Genomic DNA, 26,110 nt, shown 5'->3' on the forward strand with positions numbered 1-26,110 from the left:
TAATGTTAGTTAATCAGTCAATTTTCATATAATAATGCAAAATCATCGGCCTTAACAACCTTGCTGTTAGTTCTAGTCTGCCTTTCCCGAACTGGATAAAGAAGCAAGGCGAATGAGTCTGGCGGTGAGCGAGGACAAAACAAAGCAACTCCTATCATCGTCGGCGCACTTGCGTAATAATAATTGTAGATATACTTAAGCGGTTCAGCCCAAATTTTCCTCCAAATTTGTGTAACTGGAGGACCCTCCTCTTATAAATATATATATAGGTATATGTATCGCTCTGGAATAGCAATCTTTTGTTTTATACGAAACAAATTACATGCCCATAAACATGATTTTGAATGTAATACACATACATACATACATAAATTTTCAGCCTGTCTCCCATTCTGTGCTAATTTGATTTTGTTTGAATTTTCCACTTCCAGCTTGTGAAGCCAGCAAAACTGAGGCGGATGGAGCGGAGTAGGTGAAGTGATGAATGTATAAAACTCATTACCGGGGATCGAATGACCAGACCCAATCATGCATGCCGGACTGCAAAATGCAATTAAGGCCGTCGGTCGGTGCAGCACATATGAGGAGCAACAACAACTATGCTATGCACGTGTGCGCGGCTAACTGCATTACCTATTTGCTTTAGTTGTGCATTTCGAGCGTTTCGCTGTGCGCGTTGCCGACGGAATCCAGTATTAGCGTCTGAGGCACTTTAAACAAATTTCGCGAGAAAGAAATCGGTGTTGGTACAGCGGCGTTACGATAATTTTTGGGCTATTTTTCAGCTGCTATGGCATATTGACTATCAGAATATGGATACAATTACAGTCAAGAGCCACACTCATTAGACCGATAAATCGTCTGACGGAGCACCAAATCTTCTAGTCGGTCATTAAATTGTGGACGTAAATCAACGACTGCAATTCCCTGAACCTGTTTATATCATTAGCTTCACGTTTACAAGCCGATAAAATTTATTAGCTCCTATTTTCATCATTCACCACAATTTCATGAGACATTTTGGCCCAGAAGCCAGCGATGGCGTAATTTATTTCTGAAACTAACTGTCTACCGCTTTAGCAATGGTCCGATTGCCCATACGATGATACGATGATTCAACTGGCTAGCCAACTAGTGGCTGCGCATATAAATAAATAACAACAAAAACAATTAACTTACAAAGTATAATAATTTAGAGAGCATGACATCGTTGGCGGAAATTAACACCACAACAGCGATGACATCCAGCAACCTCATCGCCCCAGCGTCGGAAGACTACTTCCGGCTGTACGATGTCGGCGCCGATGCTGATGACGGTGACATGGCATTGAGTGGGAGTGGGAGTGGTGATGGCGTTGGTAGCGACGAGATGAACAATTTTATTGTTAGTATTTGGAATCCATTTGACAATTCAAACACAACCAGCAGTCAAGCGACGAATGTGACCTCAATGAACTCATCACCGACGGCTAATCATACCGCTGTATTTGCCGATAATACCAACAATACACTCTACACATGGACATCCGCGTCGATTGGCTCGAACACCGACCTAGACTCCCACTCGTCCTCTGTATTTGTTATCAATTGTAGCACAGCAGCGCTGCCCACAGTTGCGAAGGCAACGAGCGGAAATGGAATAGGAAATGAAGGGGGCTGCAGCTTCGTTGCCAACGATACCACCACCAGTGGCACGCTTGATGCTTACACCCCCCCAACGGGCATACTGTCCGATGTTGACCTTAGAACGACGGAGCGAAGTAGCTATGCGGGTGGTGAGGGTGAAGAGGATATCAACTTTGCTTTGATCGATAGTGCGGAAACAGCGTTGGGTGGCGACACTGATTATGAGACGATAGAGGGCTTTAATGGTGGCGGTGATGGCGAACAGATTGGTCGCGTGCCTGTCGTGAATGTGAATGAAGTTGATGGGGACACAAATTTGATTCGACATTCGACAGCGTTCGACAGTTATGGTTCGAGTAGAAACGATTCGTATTATCCGAGTTTCGATGGCGGTGGGACGGGCGCGTCGACGATCGAAAAGGGAATCGGTGCTGGGGCAGGGGATAAAAGCGGCAGTACTTTTATGCTGTTGTTGGAAGACTTTGGAGATTATTTTTATAATTATAACGGGACCGGTAGTGGTGTCGGTGTGGGTGTCGGTGTCAGTGTCGGTGACGGTGTCGCGATTTCGGATACACAAGCCACAATAAGTTCTTTGAATGCAACCGATTTAATTATTCGAACTAATTGCTCAAACATAACGGATCTGTGTGTGCTGCCAAATGAAGAAGAAGGTAAGTCACACATGTCGGTGTTCATATATATGTATATGTATATATGTGTGTATGTAAGTAGGTATGTAGTTGTAGTATGCAATTAGGCGTATAATTATCAATAAGAGAGAATCAACGTCCTTGGGACCAGGCACATATTCGCTATTTATCAAATGAGATTAATGTGTGGATGTATTTGTATGCAAATAGTTAAGACAAAGAAAAAATTATAAAACTACCACAGTTTAATTATACACATATTTTTCTCTTTTTAATTTCAATTACTTTCTTACAAAAATATATTTAATTCTATAATAATGCCCATATTAGTTTAAGGCTTTTTGCAAGATTTGTAAAAATTTCACAAATTTTCCGATATTTTAATCAGAAAAAAAAAAATTGAAATATAATTAATCAGAATTTAAAACATAAATTTTATAGACCATTCAAGTTTAGAGTAATTGCGTGCAAGTTTGAACTGGCTCAAAATATCAAGTTGGGTTGTGATAAGTTTTTTCCCTGATGATGTGGCCCATTCTTTCCATCTAAAAAAAATGTAGTGCATTCGCTATGATAAAAAAAAAACAACACTCTAGGTAGGTAGGTGAAATGGTTGAAGTGCCAGTCTCCCCAAGTAGCACTGAAGCGCCATTTTGATACCATTATGAGGCCTCCAACAGGCAAGTATATACATCTAGCCAGAGCTGTTGATATAGTGGAGTAGATTGATGGGATTTAGGTTGGCCCACTACCCCAAACTGTCGAAGAAAGAAGCACCAAGTGCCCTTAATCGTCTAGGTGCCCAGTCCGGACATTTACAGAGAAAGTGCTCAACAGTGTTCTTATCTGAAAGGTCCCCACAGCTTCTGCGAAGAGGGTTAAATGCTAACCCTAGCTTTTGTGCGTATGTGCCGATCGTCTAGTGACGATCAGGGGAATGCTGATGACCGGGTAGGAGGTGTCAGAGGCCAATTCAGTTCCCTTCCTGGGCATTCTAACAACTCAACACTCAACACTATAACAAATTATCAAAAATTAACGAGAACTTTAAACTGTTAAATTTGCTTTATATAATACTACAATTAAATAAGCCATAGTCCGGTGTGCAAGTTTTTTAAATTCTGATTAAAAACTTCAAAAATTTTGATCTAAAATTGTCGGAATTTTTTAAATCGGAATAAAAAGTGTGAAATATTGATGAGAATTGGCTAAGTATTTAAAAAAAATTCAGAAAGCTTGATGTATGAATTTATGTGAATTTATAAAAAAAAAAATCATTATCATTAATAGGGAAAAAGTTATAAAATCTTGTCACTTTTTACAGCTGTGGACAGAGAAATAGCGCACTTCCCCATTATAATTATGATTATATTTACTGGCGGCCGCCGTAGCCGAATGGGTTGGTGCGTGATTACCATTCGGAGTTCACAGAGAGAACGTATGTTCGAATCTCGGTGAAAGCAAAATTAATAAAAACATTTTTCTAATAGCGGTCACCCCGCGGCAGGCAATGGCAAACCTCCGAGTGTATTTGTGCCATGAAAAAGCTCCTCATAAAAATATCTGCCGTTCGGAGTCGGCTTGAAACTGTAGGTCCCTCCATTTGTGGAACAACATCAAGACGCACACCACAAATAGGAGGAGGAGCTCGGCCAAACACCTAACAGAAGTGTACACGCCAATTATTTATTTTTTATTTATATTTACTGGATGACCTAGCAAAACAGTTTTTTTGCGCAAATCTTTTCTTTGATTTCAGATTATCCAAAAAACTTAAATAAAAAACGCAAACTAAATGTCTTTAATTCGATATTTACAATTATAAGATGTTCAAACATTTTGCTACATTTTGAGCTGGACACTGAAATAGTGTACTTTTGTCGATCTGCAAGAAAAACAGAAATTAATAAGTTTAAATAAAATTTGTTTATTAATTAGTTAACTGATGAGTACCTTGTTGAGTATCCATTAGTTTTTAAGGCTGCTTCCCACCTGTGAGGTAAACTTTTTTGATGGGTATCCACTATTTTTTCAAACTGATTCACACCTGTGAGGTAAACTTTTTACTAACTTTTGGCATCTCTTCAAAGAAATAGAGTTCCACGCTGTTCCTGTATTCCTTGCCATAGTTCATTTGCAATTTTAAACTTGCTTTGCTCAACCTTAGTATCGTTCCACAGATTTTCAGTGGGCTTAAGGGTTACACACGTCCAGCAGCACCAAAAACGCGCTAAAAACTGTTTTTAGAAGGGATAACAATAGAAATAAATGTGAAAAAAAAGTGTATAAACCTTATATAAAAATTTGTTTTAATTGTGTTTATAAACTTTTTTTAATAAAAATATCAAAAATCTTGCTCAACAGTTATAGAGAAAACACTTTCGAATATTAAAAAAACCGCATCAAAGAATATTAAAAACTGTATGAGTTGCCATATAGACCGTGCCGGAAAAAGCAGTTTGAAGAAAAACGAGTTTAAACTTTCAGCTGCCAGCTGCCTCAAACGAAGAACAGATACCTGTGCGCATCAAACTCTCGTCGGGCAGTTACATTTTCTACCATAACTTTGTATCTATGGAGATTTTTTACAATCGACTTCCACAGAAATACCCTTAAAACTATAAAGAATAATTATCTGTAAAAAAATCGATTTTTTGAAAATTCGGGACGTATGTAACCCCTTAAGGTCGAGGCTTTGTGCTGGCCAATGCAGAACGGAGTTTTTTTTTGGAAAGCCAATCTTTCACCACTTTTGTTCTATGCTTCAATTTTCAATATGGCTCTTGAGAGTATTAAGATATGAAAACTCATCCATACTGCCACTTATACTGATAATTGATTAAACTTCATTTCATGAAAATGATCCCCAAACTTTCAAGTTACTGCCATCGGGCTTTACGGTCCGGGGGTTAAAGTCTTGGTTTTTTTTTTTACGATGAACTAAAATCTTCCTTTCAGAGCCAATCATATTATTTTTATTTTCGTTCGTAAAAAGTATTCTTTTCCAGAATTTTACGATTTTTTCTATGGGCATTTAAAAAAGGCAAATATGCCTTAATTTTTTTCGACAGCAGCTGTTTTTCTTTGCTGATACGTCCATAAAATTTATTCTTATTAAGACGTCTTCGCGCAAATCTGATTGATATATTCAGGCCATATTCCTCATTTCCAGGGTAGTCGCTCGAGGGGACTTAAAAGATTCACGCTACATTTCCTAACGATGGGCTTGTCCTGCTGAATTGTGGTCTTTCGCGCAGGCGTCTTTCGAACTAAATAAATTTGAGACCCTTGTAAACCATTTTACAGGAGAAACGAATTAATACTGAAATTTTTATTTATTTTTTACATGCCTTTTTCACAAAGGTCCCAAATAATGCTCTTCTTTTTAACTGAGCTGTGAGGTCCTTCCATTTTTATGTGCATTAGCGATTTTAAAGGAATCAATTATATTTGCAATTATAACAAACAAGAATTTATCGAAAAATATTAGCTTTAATTATCTTAACTAAAGATTAAAATAGAAAATCGAATAAATCAGGGCAAAAAGAAACAAAACAAAATTTTCCGGGATTCAAATAACATTAGCATAAAAAGACGGCCGAATATTGCTTAATCTACCAAAAACTAACAATTCGTACCGAGGATATAGTATATAAGTGCGCTATTTCTCTGGCCACAGCAACACAAATTATACATGGATGTCCTTGTTTATGAGCAAGTTTTTTGAAATATTATGTTTCAGTCATAGAAATATATTGGAATATCGATGCGAAACAAATAAAATAAGTTTTTAATTTTTGTAAAGAAATTTGGGAAATTACCTGTTAAATTATCCTTGCAATTTAGCTGTACTTACATTTCGAAGGGAACATTTGAACAAAGTAACAGAAACCTTTTTTTTTGCTGTTAAAAAAGGACATCCTTAATACATTTATATGCCTGTCCATTTACTTTGTTCTCATTTCATATCATTCAAATTTTTCAAATTTCTCTTTACATTCCATTTTCAGCTCTTCCAAATTATTGGGCACTTCTGCTAATGGTGTTTCCCTTACTGACATTGTTTGGCAATATTTTAGTGATTCTCTCGGTGTGCCGCGAAAGATCCCTACAAACGGTTACAAATTATTTTATTGTGTCATTAGCGATAGCCGATCTTTTAGTTGCTGTGGTCGTGATGCCGTTTGCGGTTTATGTTTTGGTAAGTCCAAATTATTAAATTATGAATGTAAAATGTAGAAGGTAAAAAACTTCTATTTATCTGTAAAATATCTATAAGCATATCAAAAATGATTAAAAGTTAACGAAAATTTTGAGTCCTTACAGCTTCCACTTTATTATACTATAGTTACGCTACACAACTTCTCACCCAAAATTATTTTATTATTTGTAAAGAAAATCTTTGGTGAAATATGACTTCGGAAATTTATATCACCTTAAAAGGAAATGTAGCATTCAGCGCGCCCGCTACAAAAATACTTACTTTGTATAAAAAATCGCCAGTTTTTTGGTTGTGTATATTTTTTTTTTGGGGCTCTCTCAATGTAAGCATTCAATTTAGCAATAGGCTATATAAGTATAGACCAACAGGGCGTATGAGTAATATTATTGCGCGAAAAAAGCACACTACCTATTTTGTTGTATTGTATTGTACATTCCCAAATCAAACCTGCAGCTTAATAGTAAATAAATAATAATTAAAAAATAATAATAAATTAGAAATAATAAATAATAAATAAATAAATTCTTCTTTATTGAATACCCATATTGGATGTTATGATTATATGCAAATATATAAATTTAAAGTAAATAAAGGGTGATTTTTTAGCTATTATCTTTTTAAGCAGTTGGTTTAAACAGCTGACGCATGTTACGTGTTTTGTTTCACTGTCAAACATTTTCAGTTTGGTCTATAATTTAACCATGAATCGTCTTACAAACAAACAACGCTTGCAAATCATTGAATTTTATTATAAAAATGCGTGTTCTGTTAAGATAGTTTAAAGTCGAAAAATTGTGTTCAGCGGCGAAGCTCATTTTTGGATCAATGGGTACGTAAATGAGCAGAATTGTCGATTTTGAAGTGAAGATCAGCCAGAAGAATTTGAAGAGCTACCAATGTATCCAGAAAAGGTCACAGTTTGGTGCGGTTTATGGGTTGGAGGTATCATTGGACCGTACTTCTTCAAAGATGCTGCGAATCGTAACGTAACTGTGAATGGTGAGCGCTGCCGTGAAATGATATCCCACTTTTTTTGCCCAAAATACAAGAACTTGACTTGCATGACATGTGGTTTCAGCAAGATGGTGCCACATGCCACACAGCACGCGTAACAATGGACATGTTGGGAGGCGAGCTCGGTGAACATTTTATTTCAAGTTCGGGTCCTGTCAATTGGCCACCCAGATCGTGTGATATAACGCCTTTAGATTATTTTTTGTGGGGCTATGTTAAAGCTCATGTCTATTCAGACAAGCCTGCTTCAATTAACGCATTGGAAGACAACATTAAAGCATTTATATGTGAGATACCGGCCGAAACATTGGAAAGAGTATGCCAAACTTGAACTAAGCGGATGGACCATTTGAAGCTCAGTCGCGGGCAAGATTTGCATGAAATAATCTTGTAGCATTAAATTATATTGACTGTGCTATCGATTTAAATAAAAATTTCATGTATTTTTCTATATTTTAAGTGTGTTTTTTTTGAAAAACTTTCCTATAGCTCTTAAAAAATCACCCTTTATTTAGAATCACGTTTCTACGTTTTTATATATGAGTTTTCGATATGATGAGGTTATTTCATAAATTAATTACTTTATATGTTTTTTTTTCTCAATTAAAAAAACTGTTATCTTGTTTATTAAAATTGGCATTTATCTCCTGTACGTTAATATATGGATGTACGTGGGTATGTACGAATTATTATGCACTTTATTTACAAGTACTTGCATGAAATCTGCGGAATATGCACATCTAAATAATTTGTTCTTGTAGTTAAAAAAATGAATGAATTAAGGGGGTCCTCTAGTTTCTTGGGTCGAAAATATCGAATTTTTTTTTTTTTCATAAATCACATTTACAACATGTGTTAAAAGTATGTGCTGAAGGATTTTTCGATATTCGAAGTGGCTCACAAGTTACGGCCTTGAACGGAGCAGGTATACTTAGCGCGCTCAACGCTATAAATCACATGCGCGAACTTTGAAACGCATTTTTCTCGAAACACTATTTTTCAAAATAGTGACCACGATATTTCAAAAACTACTTAACCGATCTTGTTCAAATATATACCTCATCTTTAATATATTATAAGCCAGCGATTGAACTAGGATTATCATGACTGCTTCGATAGTTTTTTTCCTATGAGCGAAAAAATTAAGAAAAAATAAGTAAAAAATAGAATTTAATTTTCAAAAGTGTATACAAAAATTAATTTTTGTAATTAAGAATTCATTCTAGTTCAATCGCTAGTCTTAAATATGAAGATTAAAATGTCGTTTGGTTTTTCGATTTCAGATAAGCCAAACAGCCGCAATCTTGGTCACCGTCAAGCACCTCTTTTACTTTATGTCTTCTTGTCGGCCACTATAACTTTTATTCTATTATATATTTTGTCTTCAAAAAATTTGTAAAGCTCATTTAAATGTTATTAAAGATTATGTGAACACAATGAGATTTATTATTTTGATCGTTTGCCCGTTAAAAATTATTGAAAAACCCGAAAAAAAACAGACGAGAAACTAGAGGACCCCCTTAACATTTGATTGAATATTTGTCAAGTTGGATGTTTGAGTCGGAAAGAGGGGCAGAACAACAGAGAATCTACGGAAAACGAATACGGTCGGCCGCTACTTGAAAATCCTATTGTTGTATTTAAAGTTTGTGTGAAGGTGTAAATGCCATCTAAAATGTATGCTAAAATCAAGGAAAAAACTTACGTTTCATTTTACTGTGCTAGGTAACTTCTTTTTAACCCATTTTTGTTTTATTAATCTAAGTTCGTTGCCGAAATTTCTTGTAAATGGTTTCATTAAGATTCTCTGTGTAATAGTGTATATTCTTTTAAGAAAAAATGCGATTGACAAATTTTTTGAATTAATTTTGGGAAATACTTTAAATTTTTAACTCTTCCTAATGTATATTAACTGAGCTAATTGCATTTATGTAAAAAAATTAACTGATTGTGTTTTGCCTTTCAAACCAAAATGAAAATAAAGTTGACGAGTAAAATTCTTAGAATTTTTGTACGCTTGCCCAAAAGGCTACTACGGCTGGCTGCATGATATCCATCGATGTGTGTTTAATGACTTTGTCATTTTTCAAGTCATCCTTGTCATATTTCGTGCATCCATAAAATAATGTTTTCATTTAACGACTCTTTATGTCGCTAGTTTTTTTTGCGCTCTTTGCTTTATACTTTTTTTACTGACGCAGAAATGGCTGCATCAAAAAGTCAAACACGCTGCGGTTGGAAGATTAAATCTAGCGCATTTGCTCAGCATCATACGTTTTCTAAAATTTAATAAATTTATGCAGTATTCAATCTTTTCTAACATTTACACAAAAGTTTATGCACTTGTGAGCGCGAAATTGGCTTACAGCATGAAAATGAAAGTTGGGCGGTGAAAATTTTTCAGCGCAAATTTACATAAACAATAAATTAAGTTGGTGTTCTAGGTTGGCAGCGCACATCATCCTTCCTTTCATCCATTCGTCAGTTATTTTGCATAAAAGATAAAAAATGTAAAAATCGTATTTGCCAAGTACATTCCTCGTTAGTGCTAAATGCTCGATAGCTTTAAATTCAGCTGAGCTCAGTGCACCTATGTACTCGTACATATACATGAAAATACAAACACGTTGAATTACCATCTTTCACATATCGCCTGAATTCGTGCATAAACGTAGAAGACTAAAAAAAATGTTTAGGAACTATGCCCAATAAAATACAAGCAAGTCTAAAGCAACAAACAGAAATCAATGAGGTGTTAAAAATTGATATCAAAAATGGTTTACTGACGTTATAAAAATTCATATGCATAGACAAGTAGGCATCAAATTCTTTCCGAGCTAGAGAGCATGTAGCTATTTATAATGCATAACCTAATCCCAGGAATCACAGGATTCTTATTCGTTCCCTTTTGCATATTTTGCTGTCAAGCTCATAGAGCTGAGTGTAGTAGAGCGCTTTATTCTGAATTTCCAGTATCAGCTTAAAGAGCCCTCATGATAGAGTGTGTTCCTATATTGAATCTTATTTAGATCAATCGATCCGGATACATTCTTCGCATTTATAATGAAGTTGGTGACGCTTTTTACCCTCACCTTACGTAGGCATCAGAAATTCAGACACCGTCGGCAATTGTCTTTCTTACTGGCGAGGGCGACAAATAAGTGATGTGTTTCGATTAATTTTTTTTGGATTTATTGCAAGTTTTGTGAAAATCGTGTCACCGATAGATTTAGGCGATTGGCGCAAGTATCGGCTCCATGACTGGCATTTTTGAATAGCTCAAGCATCAATCCGACGGCCCTTGCAATTCTTCAGCCACTCTTCGATTAATATACATACATATTTGGTCATATGTAGTAGGGTAAGGGTACGTCAATTGATATTTAGCAGATTGGATAGTTTCACAAATGGGCTGAAAAATCCAGGGTCTAACACATATGTGGCACTAGTTTTATTGCATTCACCTCTTTTTCGGTTAGTACATTTCGGTTAGTCATTAGTAAGAGAGTCGTTGGGCTAAGAGCGCTACTTTTGTTATTTTTAAGGGGGTAGTATGGTTAATTCGGTGTAAAACAAGCATATTTTTCGAAATTTTTTTTGTCGACACAGTTGATTTATTCAAAATTTTAAAATTACTTCATTATAAAGTCATATTTAAAGAATATTGTGTGAAATTTTCATTGATTTTTATGAAGAAATGAGTTGGTGGCAGCGAATCTTCGCGGACGTCTCATAAAAAAGTTTTATTGCGGTGTCCCTCAGAACTCATTACTGGATCAACTAAAATCAAAAAACCAAATTGATTTCATCAGCTAATAAAGTTTCGCAGGTAACAACGTCGAATTTTTTTTTTTTTTTCATTTTTTAAAGCGCTTTGAAGTCAAAACACCGATTTTTCATAAAAAAAACTTGAAAACTTTGTTGTTTTAAAATATGACAAAATTTAAAAAAAAAAAAACTCGACGTCATTACCTCGTGAATAAAGTAAAGAAACAAAAAAACTAAATTTGAAAAGAATCGGTGCAGTAGATATGAATCTGCAGTGGACACCGACCGTAAAAAAGGCAAGTGTGAGAAAAACGCGTTTAAAGATTTTCGGCAGCGTGAAATCCGGTTGGAGAGGTAGATACTTAATCCTTTGTGTCTCTGTCAATTTTACTCTAATGAACTCCAAACTTTCACACAATAATCTTAAGATGTTATAGAATAATTTAAAAAAAAAAAAAAAAAATGAAAAAAAAAAAAATACCATACTACCCCCTTAAAGCAAATCGTTGAATGATCGAGAAGTGAAGTTGCGTGAGTTAGCTAACATCGTAAAGACATCAAAAGAACGTGTTAGCTTTATATTATATGAGCATTTGACTATGAGAAAGCTCTGTTCAAAATGGGTGCCGTTTGCGGCACTTTCAACACAACGATCCGTGTCACTAGTCAATCAAAACAATGGCAAAACTACATGAATTGAACTTCGAATTGCGTATATGCCAGATTTGGTTCCCAGCGACTACTGACTGCCGGTAAGAAATTTCGCTTGAATGAAGAGGTTATCACTGAAATAGATACTTATTTTGAGGCAAAAGATAAATCGTTTTACAAAAGAGGTATTGAAATGTTAGAGCAGCGCTGGAATGATTGCGTTGTTCTTGATGGGAATTACATTGATGGTTAAAGCTAATTTTCAACAAAAAAAATCGTATTTTCTTTGCTCGGCCTGGGAATTTTCAGTCCCTGTTTTATATCCTTCATAATTGGCCTAAGGCCTAAGGCCTTCGTGAAATCAATCAGTTTTAGTTCTTTAGTGAAGATTCCTACGATATCTCTTTCTGCCTCTTGGAAGTGGCTAAATGGTATCTCTCTACCATCGTTGGCTCTGATATGGATCAGAAAGTATGTAATAAAATATTTGGTCTGCACCAGTGTTGCCGATTTGTTTATTTGTAACCAAAATTTGATATTTATTTTTCTTTACAAGCATTTTTGTGAATTTTTATTTTTGAAATAATTACTTTTTAATGAAACTTCATAAGAGTATTCAGTTCAAATTATTTGACTGCATTATGGCAATATTTTGCACTCTGAGTTAAAAAAATAAATACTTGGCGCATATACTTCAGTTACGTGTTTGGCCGAGCTCCTCCTCCTATTTGTGGTGTGCGCCTTGATGTTGTTTCACTAATGGATAGATCCACCAACTCCGAGCGTAAATAGTTATTATAAGAGGGTTGTTCATGGTAGAAATTCACTCGGGGTGTTGGTCATTGCCTGCCGAGGGGCGACCGCTATTAGAAAAAACTTTGCCATTTTGCTGTTTTATGCGCGGATATTGGAGCCTATGCACTCCCGTCACGCACCAACCTATTCGGCTGCGGCGATGCTGTGAATTATGTCGTATGCATTGGCATACGTCAGCTCTATATCCAATTCGTAAGGAAGACTTCTGCTAAAATTCATAATATATCTCTCCCTCTCTTGATCTCACCTTTTCTATATAAGAGGGCAAGCGGGAAATTACCTGCAGGCTTAAAACACACAAGTTTTATTATGTCATGGCATCAAATGGTGCGGGGTACTTTTCATGTGGTAGCAACTTAGGCACTATTATTCAGTTTAATGCCACATAATATTACGGCACTCTTGCTTTCAATAACTATTACATTTATGTTTCCTGAGATTTGGAATGTTTGAAAATCGACCCCGGCTTAAATCTGACTCCACCCATACATAAATTAAATAAAACTATCATAAGCTTTACTACTCTTAAAGTGGAACTGTATATGAAAAGTAAAGTGCGCATAGGCTTTACTACTCACTGGGGATGTTTGTTGCAATACCATACTAATATTATACATGAAATTCTTAAGAACGTGAACAATAGTTGGACCGTCAACAACAACAGGAAGGGTAGACATTTATAGGTGTGTAGTACAATGGGCGATATTCGGCAAGAGGTTCCTGCTTGTATTCTTTGTGGTGTTCCGAAATAGGTATTTAGAAACATCCGCTACGTAAATAAAGTTAGAATACCTTTAAGCTTTGTGTATAAAAATCTAAGCCCCAATGATGAAAGAAAAGGAAAATAAAGCCGCTCTGCTACAAAAGAACATAAGTTTTCACATACCCACGTACTTACATATTTATACATAACCACAGATAAGAATCTCCACACATGTACATGCATGCACACAAACATATGCCAGTATATTTATTTCTTATACCAACTACACCTGTATCTTTGGTTGAAATTTGATTTATGTGCGCGTATTCTGTCAGCTGTTGATTGATTGAAGCAAAGGAAAGGGAATCAAATTTTGACTTTATTATAGTTGTTGCTACTGTTGCACTACGTCCGTATTGTTATTAGTGTGCCATGGGATTTGTTACCGTTGTTTGCTGTTTTCGCCAGCATGACTATGGCGGATGTGACTTCGCTGTCGTTTGGTTCAATGTTGATCTTCTCTCCTTCGCGCATTGAAAACGGCGCTGAAATGCGGTCGACTCGAAACTGGTTCTGTGACAACTGTGAATACGACAACGAGAAGCAATGCGAATGTAACAACATTTGCTGATTGTGTACTGTTGACACCTTATGAAAGCAGAAAAACAAAACGAGGTGCCGGCAGGATGTGTTGTCTGTTATCGCCCTTAACGAATCAAAAGATTTTTCAGACACTGAAATAAAGAGATATTTGGAAATTTGGCGTCTGACATGCCTGCTAATAGGCAAATGTCTCCAAAGATTTAAATTTTCGCCATAATGTAGCCACAATCAGTACTTTATAAGTCGAAAGAAAATGAGACTTTTATTTCATAAGTAGTACAGGTAATTTGTAATTAGTACGATAACAGCTAGATGAATAAATTATATTATAAAGGGAAATTTATCTAAAAGTATTTGAATCATTATTGCACTTGAGATGTATCAAATCTGGCACAAGATTCGAGGAGGAATCTTCTTTTCTTAGGACCTGGTTCGTTCGGACTTAGTTCTCGTAGCATAGTTTAAATTAACTTTTTGCCAGCCCTCTGCAGGTGGTATAAAATCGTAAGAAATTCCATAGTAAGAGGGTATTTGTCCATTTTTTTATTTCCTTTTTTTCCGAGGTGTAGGTGGGGATTTTAGGGCCACTAAAATAACTTCAAGTCCGACAGTTCATCCTTCCAAGATACCGATTTGGTAATTACGTCTGAAGGCCGTCGTGAGTATGGTAACATCAAACATCAGTTAAATTCGCATGCTGTTCGTCTTGTTAAGTTTTATCAATATGGCAGTTGTGCTTGCTGAGGCGAAGGACTCCAATCCATGTTGCGAAGTTTCACGATAATTCGAGTTGCAAAAGCTTGTTCCGCCCTCCACATTTCATCCGACTCAAGCATTTGCGGGAATGGATTATTGGGCGTTAAAAACACACCAGTTTTGTTTGCTAGTCTGTCGTGTTCCTTAGCGAAACTGCTGTAATTAAGGTCACACGTTTGGCAGTCTCCTCCTTGTCCAAGTATTCTGAGCAATAAGGACTACCGGCCAAGTCTAAGCGATGCAGATATTTTTGGAAGCATCCGTGTCCGCTAAAACTGCGTTAGGAAAAATCCAACGTCTCTGGGGTTTCGACAGATCTACTCGTCAATCAACCTATGCCTTTTGGGGACTGGCCCCATTATGATTATTATTCAGCTATCGAGCTAGAATACTTTGCTTGTTTGAGTTCCTCCGCCAGTTTGGGACCTTGCGAGCAGTACAACCCGTGACTCTTTTGTTCACAGATATGTAGACATTTTGCTAGCTATAACGCAGATTACATTTGTCCATATTTTGCTTAACTTAATTTAATTTAACTTAACATAACATAAACAACTCTTGTTGGATGAAGTAGGACTTATAATGTCTTCGCACGTACAGCCACCGTCATCTATTGCATTGAGTGGTGTGACCACTACAACAATCGCTTCTCTCCTTCTGGGGAGACACTCATCCCGGCACTACTTCCTTCATTATTTCATGAGTACCCATAATGGCATGCATAAAGGACCAGTTCTATTCACCCAAATATGGATCCACGGTGTTTGTAGCCAGGTTTCATGCTACAGGCTCGTCTTGTTGTGTCTCTGTCTGTAAGTCGAGTTCTTTTTTCCCCGTAAAGCGTCCTTAATGTACTTACATATCTTTACCGTGATCCAGCTGTTCTCGCGTTTTGCTCGTTATGTTGCTCGGCGCGATGTCGCCAATTTGCTTCCTCTCCTCCATCTATTTCCGCGTACCATATACCACAACTAAAAAACGTGTGTTCAGCGCCAACGCTCGGCGCTTTGCAATATATGCACTTGGTCGCTTACCCTGCCCATGCGGTTTTGGGGTCCCTCGCTCCAATTAGTTCCCGGGCCATGAGGTCGACGGGTATCTCCCTGTTGACGACAAAGACTGCAGCGCCAGAGACAGTGCGGCAAGCCGAGGCATTACTGAGTGCAGCTGTTGATTTCTCAGTGTCCAGTGCATTGCGCTTAGCCGCATCTCCACATACTTCTTAGCCATACAGGAGAATTGAGTTTCCTTCTTTTGCTCTCTGTCGGCCCACCGATGTTTGTCCTTGACCTGCTTAGTATTCCCGTGACCTTTCCTGCTTTGGTAGGCACATACCGTACCTGGGCCCAGCCTGCAGGTGAATACCTAGGTATTTCACTCCTTTTTGGGTCATTACGGACGTGTCGTCTATGCTGACCTCGAGTGACAGGTGACCTCGTGCCATCAGGATGACTTCGATGTTGGCGAGTTCCAGACCAAGGTCCTCAAACCATATTTGCTTCCTCATCATAACTTGGTTCAGCTTTCTGCTAGTGTCCGCAGTGTCCCGTATCTCACTAGATATACATCTTCTGGCATTTCTATGCTCAAGATTTCAAGACTTATCTAAACTTCGATTAATTTAAATCGAACCATGAGTTCAGAAATTTTTTCAGCGAGATAATAAGATAAATTGAAATTCTGAAAAATACCCTTGTCATAAACTATGCCAACTATGTTTTGTTCAAAGTACTGAAAGTGGTGGCTGCATAGCTTTTCTTTGACGAAATCTGTTTTTAGAAGCGAATGTAGACCAAATAACAATTAGTACAATACACTTTTATCATTACCGAATATCTATTTAAACGAGTTGCTTTTTTAGTTCTTCTTGCCTGAAGGTATGCAGTAAGCTGCATTTTTTTTTGTCGTTTCATTCACCAAGCAAATCTCTGCACCTCTCCATTGGCTTATGAGATGATAAATTGAAAGCGTGCTCTGCGGCAATCCTTCATCCGTTCTTCGCAGCAGACTTTTCACAAAAGAGCAAGACTCTTTATGGGAGTCCCGCGTGCCCACAAGGCTCACTGGATTTGAAAAAATAAGTTAGCTACCCAAGTTTGTGGGCGTTAAAAGGCCTCATGAGCTACAACTCTGAAATAAGGGGAAAACTATACTGCACTCCCTCTATTCTCCAGCGCTTCCGAAGGTAATCGCACAACAGCTTCGAGATAGAAAATATGTATATGTAGATATGTATAGAATAAGCGTGTGTATGTGTATTTTAAACTATGGATGCTCATTTTGAGTCGGTCGTACAGCTTTGCATTTGTAGTTGTTTAGCTGCAACTAAGAAAGAGAAATCAACTTACAGCGGAATGAGTTTTTGCTTACACTGCCAGCTGAAGCAACCGGCTTAAAAAACAAAAATTGCTGTTGCTGTAAGCAGGAAATTTTAGTTTACTTTTACTTTTGCAGTTGCTCACTTTTCGTACTTCGTTATTCTCACAATGGAAAGCAGAAGCTTAGGCGGAGTTTGAAAATTTACCTATGTTAGATTTCAGTTAGCATGAACTTCATTGTGTTCGCTTGCGAGCGAAGCTGTTCATCATCTCCTGTGCGAGTGTTCCGGCATAGGAGCCTTAAAGTACAAAACGCTCAGGAGGTATATGACACGGAAACTAACAGAGTTATTGGATTTCAAAATAGGTAGCTTTATTAAATTTAAGCGGTGGTCAAAATGGTTTGGGCTACGGTTGAATTAAGTCAGAAGTGCAAGAAATGGCAACCGCACACGCTGAGTACTGAGTAGTCACTTACAGTGCGCTGATAAGCCAACCATATGGAATGTTAATGCCTTTAACGTTACTGCAAGCGTTGGTAGCTTTCTTAGTAATTCAATGAAGTTAACCCGCTAAACGCCATGGTTACAGCTTCCTAGATTTTCGGTACGCCGCCAAAATGAGTTTCCTTGATTGGCGACCTCTTCTTGGTTAATAAAAAAAGTTGTAGGCGGCGATACCAAGATGCCAATATGGAACTCTGCAGTCATTGTCTGTTCGGCAGAGACATTTTAATGATGAATTATGTATTAAATATTAAGAAAAAAGTTCAATATTGCGACTTGGGCATGCCCTCCTGCTGCTTACTGCAAACTTCACTCTTTTACACTTACTTTGTTTGAGAGTCTCGAAGTCATATTCAAATATTTAGGTCGCATCTCCAGTGACTGCCCGACTCATCTAATTGTCTACGCCCTAAAAATTGCTTTAGAGAAACATGCATAAAATACAAACCAAACTTGGTTTAGACTTGAAATTTCAACAATAACTGGAAATTTCTGGACCCTAATTCACACACTTCGCACCTACAAGCACTAAGAAGCAGCAAATAATACTTTTATTTCACTTGGTAGTGTTTAAGATACCCCCTTAAATATGTCGTTGACCTTAACCGAGGGACATATTGAACTTACAGATATTTTAATCCGAAAAATCAGTATCTTACGAGGGCACCAAAAGGCTCACGAAATGAACGGAAATTAAATATTAAATTATTTTGTCTCCAAAGAAAGCATGAATTAGACTCTTGCTTTGTCACTGGTTGATTACTATGCTCAACACTAAGCTTTGTTAACCGTAGCCGAATGCGTTGATGCGTGACTACCATTCAGGTTCGAAACTCTAAATGAACGATTTTTCTAATAGCGATTGCTCCTCGGCAGGCCATGCCAAACCTCTTAGTATATTTCTGCCACGAAAACGCTCCTCATAAAAACCATCTGCCGTTCGGAGTAGGACCCCACATTTGTGGAACAACATCCATACGCATACCACATACAGGGTTAGGTATTTTGCACTACCACTAAATTGCACTATCACTTATTTTTGGATGGTGGTTAAAATAAGGGTTTCATTATCACTAAATATTCAATTGACCTCATCCGCCTATTTCAATAATTATATAGCGCACTATGTCCACCCCTGACCACAAATATGAGAAGGAGCTCGACCAAACACCTAATAAAGGGTAACGAAAATCAAGTATCTCCATTTGAGAAATTTTTTAATAAAAGCAATTAAATGTTTTGAATATTAGGTTTTATTTTATCAATTTAAAATGTTTTCAATCTGTATTAGCCTTTTTAGCTAAGAAAAACATAAATTTTTTACTTCGTTTACAAAAGTCAATAAAATCCCAAATTTGAGAAGAATACTAAAGAGTGAGGCAAAATAATAATCAAATCGATAGCACTGAAGGCCCTAGTAGCCAGTGTGCTAATTTGTTGAATTTGAAAATTGTATTGTACATTCATGTTTTGTTAATTTTTTTTTTTGCTTTATTACTGCTGAATAGCGCCTTTGCATTGATATTATTAAATCTCTACAACGTTCAACAGGAATGGATTTCCATGCTGTCTTGGCCTTTGCAAATAACTGATCCAAATTTGTGATATTCTGCGTACTGAGTGGCTCGAAAGATGTTCTAATGGATTTATGTCGACACTCAAAGATGCCCAATCCAGATAAGTCATCGAATTGTATTCGAAAAACTTTTTGGTCACACCAGAAGTGTGCTTCGGATGATTATCTTGCTGAAATTTCCAAATCACCGATAAATTCTCTACCATATAAGGTAGAAAGAACTTCATTTGGTACTTTCTGAACGTACTTGTCTGCATCGATATTACCTTCAACACGAACTCTTGGCCCGACACCGTTCCGCGAAAAGCAACCCCACACAATTACTGAGCCTTCGCCGTGCTTTACGATTGGTGAGACGAACTTGGAGTTGAGTGCTGAGCCATTTGGCCCCCGCACATACTTCGTACCATCTGAACCAACTCTACTTATTTTCGCTGAATAAAAATAATGATAAATAATAAAAATAATGCCACTGATTTTATGACAAGGGAACGTGCTTTGGAGCAAACTCAATTCGGCGTTGACGTTTCGTTGTTGTTACTAATAGCTCTGGTTCTGCCAATTGCAGGGCTTTTCCAGGAGAACAAAGCTTTCTCAATGGATGTCAGCAGCTCTATTTCTGGGGTCCTGTTTTGGCAATCTAACGATCATCCTATCAATCTGGCTGACAATCTTTCGCGCTTTGTTTTTTGCTGGGAACGTTCTCTACTCTTTTATATGCGTTCAAAAAAATGTTTGAAAGCATTAAAAAAGATCGTTTTTGAACCATTTAATTATGTTGAAGTCTCATGCGGTCTTTCGCAATTCTATGATAGCTCTTCGAAAAGCTGGTGCAATTTGTCCTTTACGACATTGACGAATTGTGTCAACTTAAGTAAAATGCTGTAGGAATACTCCAGATACTTTATTTTTTACTTACTTACCAGTTACGAACGAGGACCCAATAGTTCTTAAGTATATTTCTAACAAAAATATCTCTACTCCTCTACTAGAAATAGATAAATGAAATACATACCTATATAAGAATTCGGTGCGTAAACTCATTCCTGCTCTTGCTAAACAGATTCAAGAGCTCACATTCGACGGGATGTTGCTTCCGAATTGGTGTGAGAATTCTCGGCGCTCATCTTCCGCTGACCTTAGACATCCCAAAATAACCAAGTTGATCGATTTTCATTAATGAATGATTTTTATATTAATACTAAGAGTAGACGCTACTGTAACCAATTTTGCGATTTGTTTCTTTCGCAAGCATGCCTGGGGACTTCGTTTCAAGCGCTGCTCTGAGTAATATTCGCCTTCAGTTAACTCTTCACGTTGCTTTGAATAGAGTACCATATGTCAAATTATAAATCAATATTTTTCCTCTCCAATAATCTATAGAAGTAGCTGGAATCTCTTCTTTCATGATCACTGTCAGTGAAGAATCTTATGAAACTAAATTTTTTTTAATGTTGCGATTTTCGTCCGGATTGTCTTGTTCATCCGGTGATATCTCTGATCCAATTTCATCCTATAAAGTCGGTGCTTGCACTTTAATCCAAAACACTAGGTATTAGAAGGATTATTCTCTCTTTCACATTCGTTTTCGATTTGTTAAGTGGGGCGATTGACTCCTCATCGTTATTCGAGAGAATTAAATTTAATATTCCTCAGCGAAGCTTATGAAAAACATGATATTTTCTGGTTATTGATGGTAAGAACTAATTATGTTTCCAACGCTCTGATTTCTACATCTTTCAGAGAAATTAATTCGCTTTTAAATCACATTGGTATACATTTTCCTTTAGAAAAGTACCACAATGAATTGTTAAGCTAAATTTTAAGTACTACCAAATATTCTTTTTCTGTAAACTATAAGATAATGAAACAAGGTTATATTTGATCGACTAAATCTGTTTTTCATAGTCTGCATGAAATACTGTGTTTTTAGATTATTAAATCAATAAATAAAAATGGAAACTGATTTGGCTGAGGTTAAGTCTGAAAGCTTAGTAAAAATATGCGAACCTCCTGACGAACCCTTCTATAACTCAGATTATTTGACCTCTCCTCATAAGTTCCGAATTGTACGTTCGCGGATGCGGCGTTTTGCTCACAGTTCACTAAAAACAGACTGATTTCTCTCAAGGGTTATTAAATAACATTGAATAGTATCGCTAGCACTTTGGCATTGCTGTTATTCCTACGAATAATGTAGGTGGAGACTTCATGAGACTTGAGTAATATAGATACGCGTGCACATACGATACATATGCGACAGTTGAGTCAGCGTAGAAAGATTTAAGCTGGGATATTGCATGCCATTAAGATTACTTATGAGGTGTAAAACAAAGTAAGCTTTGCCAGAGTAAAGATGGGGACACAAGGTGCGGGCCCCATTACTTAAGTAGAAAAATGAAGAGAAATGCTATAGGCGTCGAAAGCATTTCAGTATAATATATTGCACAAAAACTACACATACCAACATGCATGCAAGCGTGTATGTGTATGTAGGTATGTGTGCTGCGATGGTCGTAGCCAGTTGTATGAACTGAAATGATTGCTTGAAATAATATGCTTTTAAGCACAAAAAAAAGGCAGCATAATACGACTGGAATAATGTTGAAAGTGTTTAAATAAAAGAAATCACAAAAAACAAAAAAAGAAAACGAAAAAAGCGTAGTAAAAATGAAATCATACTTATGCCATTCCACGTAGAGTGGACGTGTGCGTCGAAATGCCATGAGATATGTCTGAATTGGTTCGGAAGCAGATTGAGAGGCCTGGATTGGGTGTGAAAAGTGCGAATGAATGACAGTGAATGAGTGGATTGGTGTGTGCGCAACCGGAAAGGTGGCGGGTTGTAAAATCGCATTAGAACACAAAAGGAAGCACTTTACGCCAGTGATTGCAAGCGCTGTGTGGTTTGAATTATAGCTGTGCGCGAATGTTATGCGCTCCAAACAACCATTTCAAAGCTGTCAATTCCTCGCTCTCCATCCGTTCACTCCACCCCGCTTTCTTCTTCTGACCCTCTGCACGCACCACTCACAAATTTTGTCTGCGTACAAACATTGATTCTTTGGGCAGCGATAACGACAACTCATAGAATGCCGCGTCATCTACGAATCACTTTACTGGCACTTACCAGCGGCTAAGAGTTGTGGAACGCAATTGTATGAGTATGCAGTGCATAGACAAGCAGATATTTTACGCATTCATAAATCTGTGGTGTGATGCTTTTACCCAACCGCAGGTTTGAATTCTTTCGAGGTGAACGCGGCGGAAAGTCGTATAGTGGGCGAAATTGAGTGGAAGAAAAATGATGTTACGTTTAAGTGTTGCAGTATTTTTCATTTGCCGACACATTTTTCTATGTTCGCATTTTCAATTTTTTCATTTCATTTCGTTTTGGTTAACCTTCTTTTTTATGGTTCAACTTGAAAGTTAAAGTGCATTGCTTTAATAAGTTCACGCTGTTTAAAAAACTGCTGTAGCAAAGGTTTTATACGAAGTACAGTCGCGCATATTTCATGTTAACAATAAAGTGTCCCTTTTTGATATTGCAACATATCGAATTTAAAATTTTAACGAATTGGAAGGGATGTAACTACTATAATTAGCCCAGATATCAGAAGCGCTCATAACTGGTCACTAGGAAGGGTGATGTGTTCCAACAAGATAATGCCAGGCCACACATGTTTTAACGGCGTGCAAGAAACTCCAAGATTTTGTTTCATAGGTTCAATTATATCCACCATACAGTCTAGTCCTATATATACCATGACACGAAACACATATTGATAAAAAAGGTCGTGTCTAATAGCGAACGATCCAGGCAAATCAGCAAGTATATTTCTGCCATGCAAAATGTACCTATAAAAACACTTGCCGTTCGTAGTCGATTTAAAGCTGTAGGTCCCTCCATATGTGGAATCATCAAGACGTAAACCACAAATAGGAGGAGGAGCTGGGCCAAACACCCAAAAAGGGTGTACGCGCCAATTATATACATATATATAAAAGGAGGGCCCGCCAGCTTGATTTACGCACATTTGAAGTTTCTCTATATTGCGTCTTGATGTTGTTCCCCAAATGGAGGGACCAACAGTTTCAAGCCGACTCCGAACGGCAGATATTTTTATGAGGAGCTTTTTCATGGCAGAAATACACTCGGAGGTTTGCCATTGCCTGCCGAGGGGCGACCGCTATTAGAAAAAACTTTATCTTAATTTTGGTGTTTCAACGAGATTCGAACCTACGTTCTCTCTGTGAATTCCGAATGGTAGTCACGCACCAACCCATTCGGCTACTGAGATCTTTTAAAAACGGTAGTCCCTCCAGTGAGACATTTTGCAAATTTCCCATGTCTTCAAAGAAATGATGGCCACGATCTTTGGCATGGCTTCTTTGGAGTGCAGAACATTCAAATAGTTACAAATTTTAACTACCCTAATGTTAATTACGCCTACCTTTCCGACTGTTGCAAACCACCGGTTCCAGTCGCTGCAACGTTAAGGCCGTTAACCTCGGCATTTCCCCCCCGAACCGTTAAAACGTTTGCTGTGTTAAACACTGTTCCGCGAGGTTACTTTCGTTTTGACTTTACAATTTGGCTTCTGCGATTACGCTCAGGTCAATCGCAGTGTATAACTCGTTTAGAATGGTATGAGTGAATGAATTAGGAATGCCTATGACCTTTATCGCTCGTTGAAGGTCCAGCTCAGAGCCTATCCTTGCACACTTATCCGCTCTTTCATTTCCCTCCACTCCAGAGTGGCTGGGAACACAACAAAGTGTGGTGTTGCGTAGTTGGAGCGAAAGCGACTTGAATTAACATATCGAGGCCAGTGCCTCGATCGCTGCGTGACTATCAACAAAAATGGTAAGCTTTGCTAGAGATAAAACCGTCAGTCTTATCGTTTTTGCTGCTTTGTCTATAGCGTAGATCTCAGCTTCTGCCTCCTCTTCCCATCATCTACGACTCATTCGTTTGCATTCAGCTTATCTAGATTTATGCTGGAATTTTCCAAATTGTTTGCTACAAATCATTATATTATTAATTCAATTTGTTGCCTATTGCATCCTACTTAAACTTTTTAGCCTCAAAATCGAAAACGACCTTTGGTTGACACTGTCCCACTTCAATCTGTGAGAGCTACTTATATTTATATTATACAGGATGTTAAATTTAGAACAAAAGCAAAATTGTCAAATTGGCAAAGGAAAATAAATTACCTTTGAAGCCGACTTTTTACTCCCTTCAAAACGAGGCTACTGCTAACTAACGGTATGCGTGTGTAACTCAACTTTTCAGCCCCAAGCTCTTCGGTAGCTACAACAACAGCGTGTAAAGTCACAACGAATCTGAAATAACTGGATTGCAATTGTCACGTCAAAAGACAGCAAAAATGGTAAGCATTATTCAAATGCGTCAACATGAAAGGAGTCCCTCAAATACATTTCACCAACAATGCCTTGCCAACTTCAAAATCAGCCTCTTCGCTGCCTGGCCTTGGTAACCATTTGTCATTTCGTTATTGTATCTACCATTGTCGTTATCTTTGTGAATGTTGAAGTTGTTGCAAAAAATTACACACTTACTAAGTAAATAACGTCGAGTAACTTTTCGCTACACCATCACCCAGTCGGCATTGGATGGCTTTTTTGGAAGCTGCTTAAAAGAGCTCAAAGTAAACAGTTCTTTTGATCTCAGAGGGCGTTCAACCACGGCCTCACAGCCAATTGAAGATGTTACATTTGAATATACACTCTTTTATCTAAAGGGTATTTCAAGTTGGAGTTTCTTTCTCTAATTCATATCAACTGCGTGCAGATATACATTACAGGCACTCAATTGAATGACTGATGATTCCAAATGTTTCAGTTGTCGATTTTTTTCCTTAATTTTTCGATGACATATAACCATTAGTGCGGTTCTGACTTGACAAGTGACAATTTTGTGCTGTATTTTAACTTTAAAAGTTTCAATTATTTACGGTTAACTCGCAAAAGCTCTTTATTTCAGTTGATCGTGAAAGACAGCTCAAAAGCGATAAGTCAATTGGGTGGTCTTGGTACCCAAAATACTATCGAATATCTTGGAAATTTCGTTCGTATCAAATTTATTATTTCATTTGCTGTGTGCATGTCAGACCGTCTTTTTAAAACCATATATCCGTAATATTCAGAGCAGTGTAACAGCAACAGCACTAGAAAATATGCGGTTGCTGTGCAGCGAAAGCAATAATTTTTCTTAATGCAATTTTGGCTTTGCAATCCGGCGCACGTTTCAACAACAGAAGCCTTAGGCAACACAAATCCATGTTCCGTTTAGCTATGCAGTGGCTTCAGCTGCGCTATTTCAAACAGCTCAGCCATAGCGCAGTTAATTTTTTGTTTTACTCCTATGGATATACTGTGGTTTTAACTGTGGCAGAACGATAGCGCAACTAAAAGACCAAAAAAAAAAAAAAATATAGACATTAATTTGAACTTTTGAACAATTTTAGAACTTTGAGGCTTGGACCCTGGTCGACCTAAACAACATCTATGGACAGTTTGTAACACAAAAACAAAGAAATAACAGTTGTGGCAGCAACTATTGTACAAAAACAACACAACAGTAAGAGCCACAACAAAACTTTGATGCTGTCGCTATGCTGCCGTGCAGTAACTATCTTTGCACAAAGTGGGAGCGCAATTTCTTTTGGTATTGCTCTGATTACAGCTTCAACTTTCGCTGCTTCCAAAGAACAGCCGAAATAAAATGAAAAACCCAAACCGCTTTGAAACCAGTGTTTGCATTAACAACTTCATAGCAGCAATTTTAAAGAAAACATTGCGGTGGTCTCGCTACTGCTCTGAACTTCAAGAGATGATTAGTAGAGCGAGTAACTCTCAGAGCAATAGTCAA

At 37.4% G+C, this 26,110-nt stretch overlaps 1 protein-coding gene across 1 annotated transcript; it reads left to right on the forward strand.

Annotated features, from left to right (window-relative positions):
- Positions 1–444: 444 nt before the first annotated feature.
- Positions 445–25,823, forward strand: LOC128857540 (uncharacterized). The gene is made up of 3 exons (XM_054093291.1): positions 445–2,300; positions 6,290–6,480; positions 25,707–25,823. Exons 1-3 carry the CDS (start codon positions 1,202–1,204, stop codon positions 25,821–25,823), a joined length of 1,407 nt encoding a protein of 468 aa, XP_053949266.1. The 5' UTR covers positions 445–1,201.
- Positions 25,824–26,110: the final 287 nt, after the last annotated feature.

This window comes from Anastrepha ludens, chromosome 3 (genome assembly GCF_028408465.1).
Source record: "Anastrepha ludens isolate Willacy chromosome 3, idAnaLude1.1, whole genome shotgun sequence".
Taxonomy (NCBI): Eukaryota; Metazoa; Arthropoda; class Insecta; order Diptera; family Tephritidae; genus Anastrepha; species Anastrepha ludens.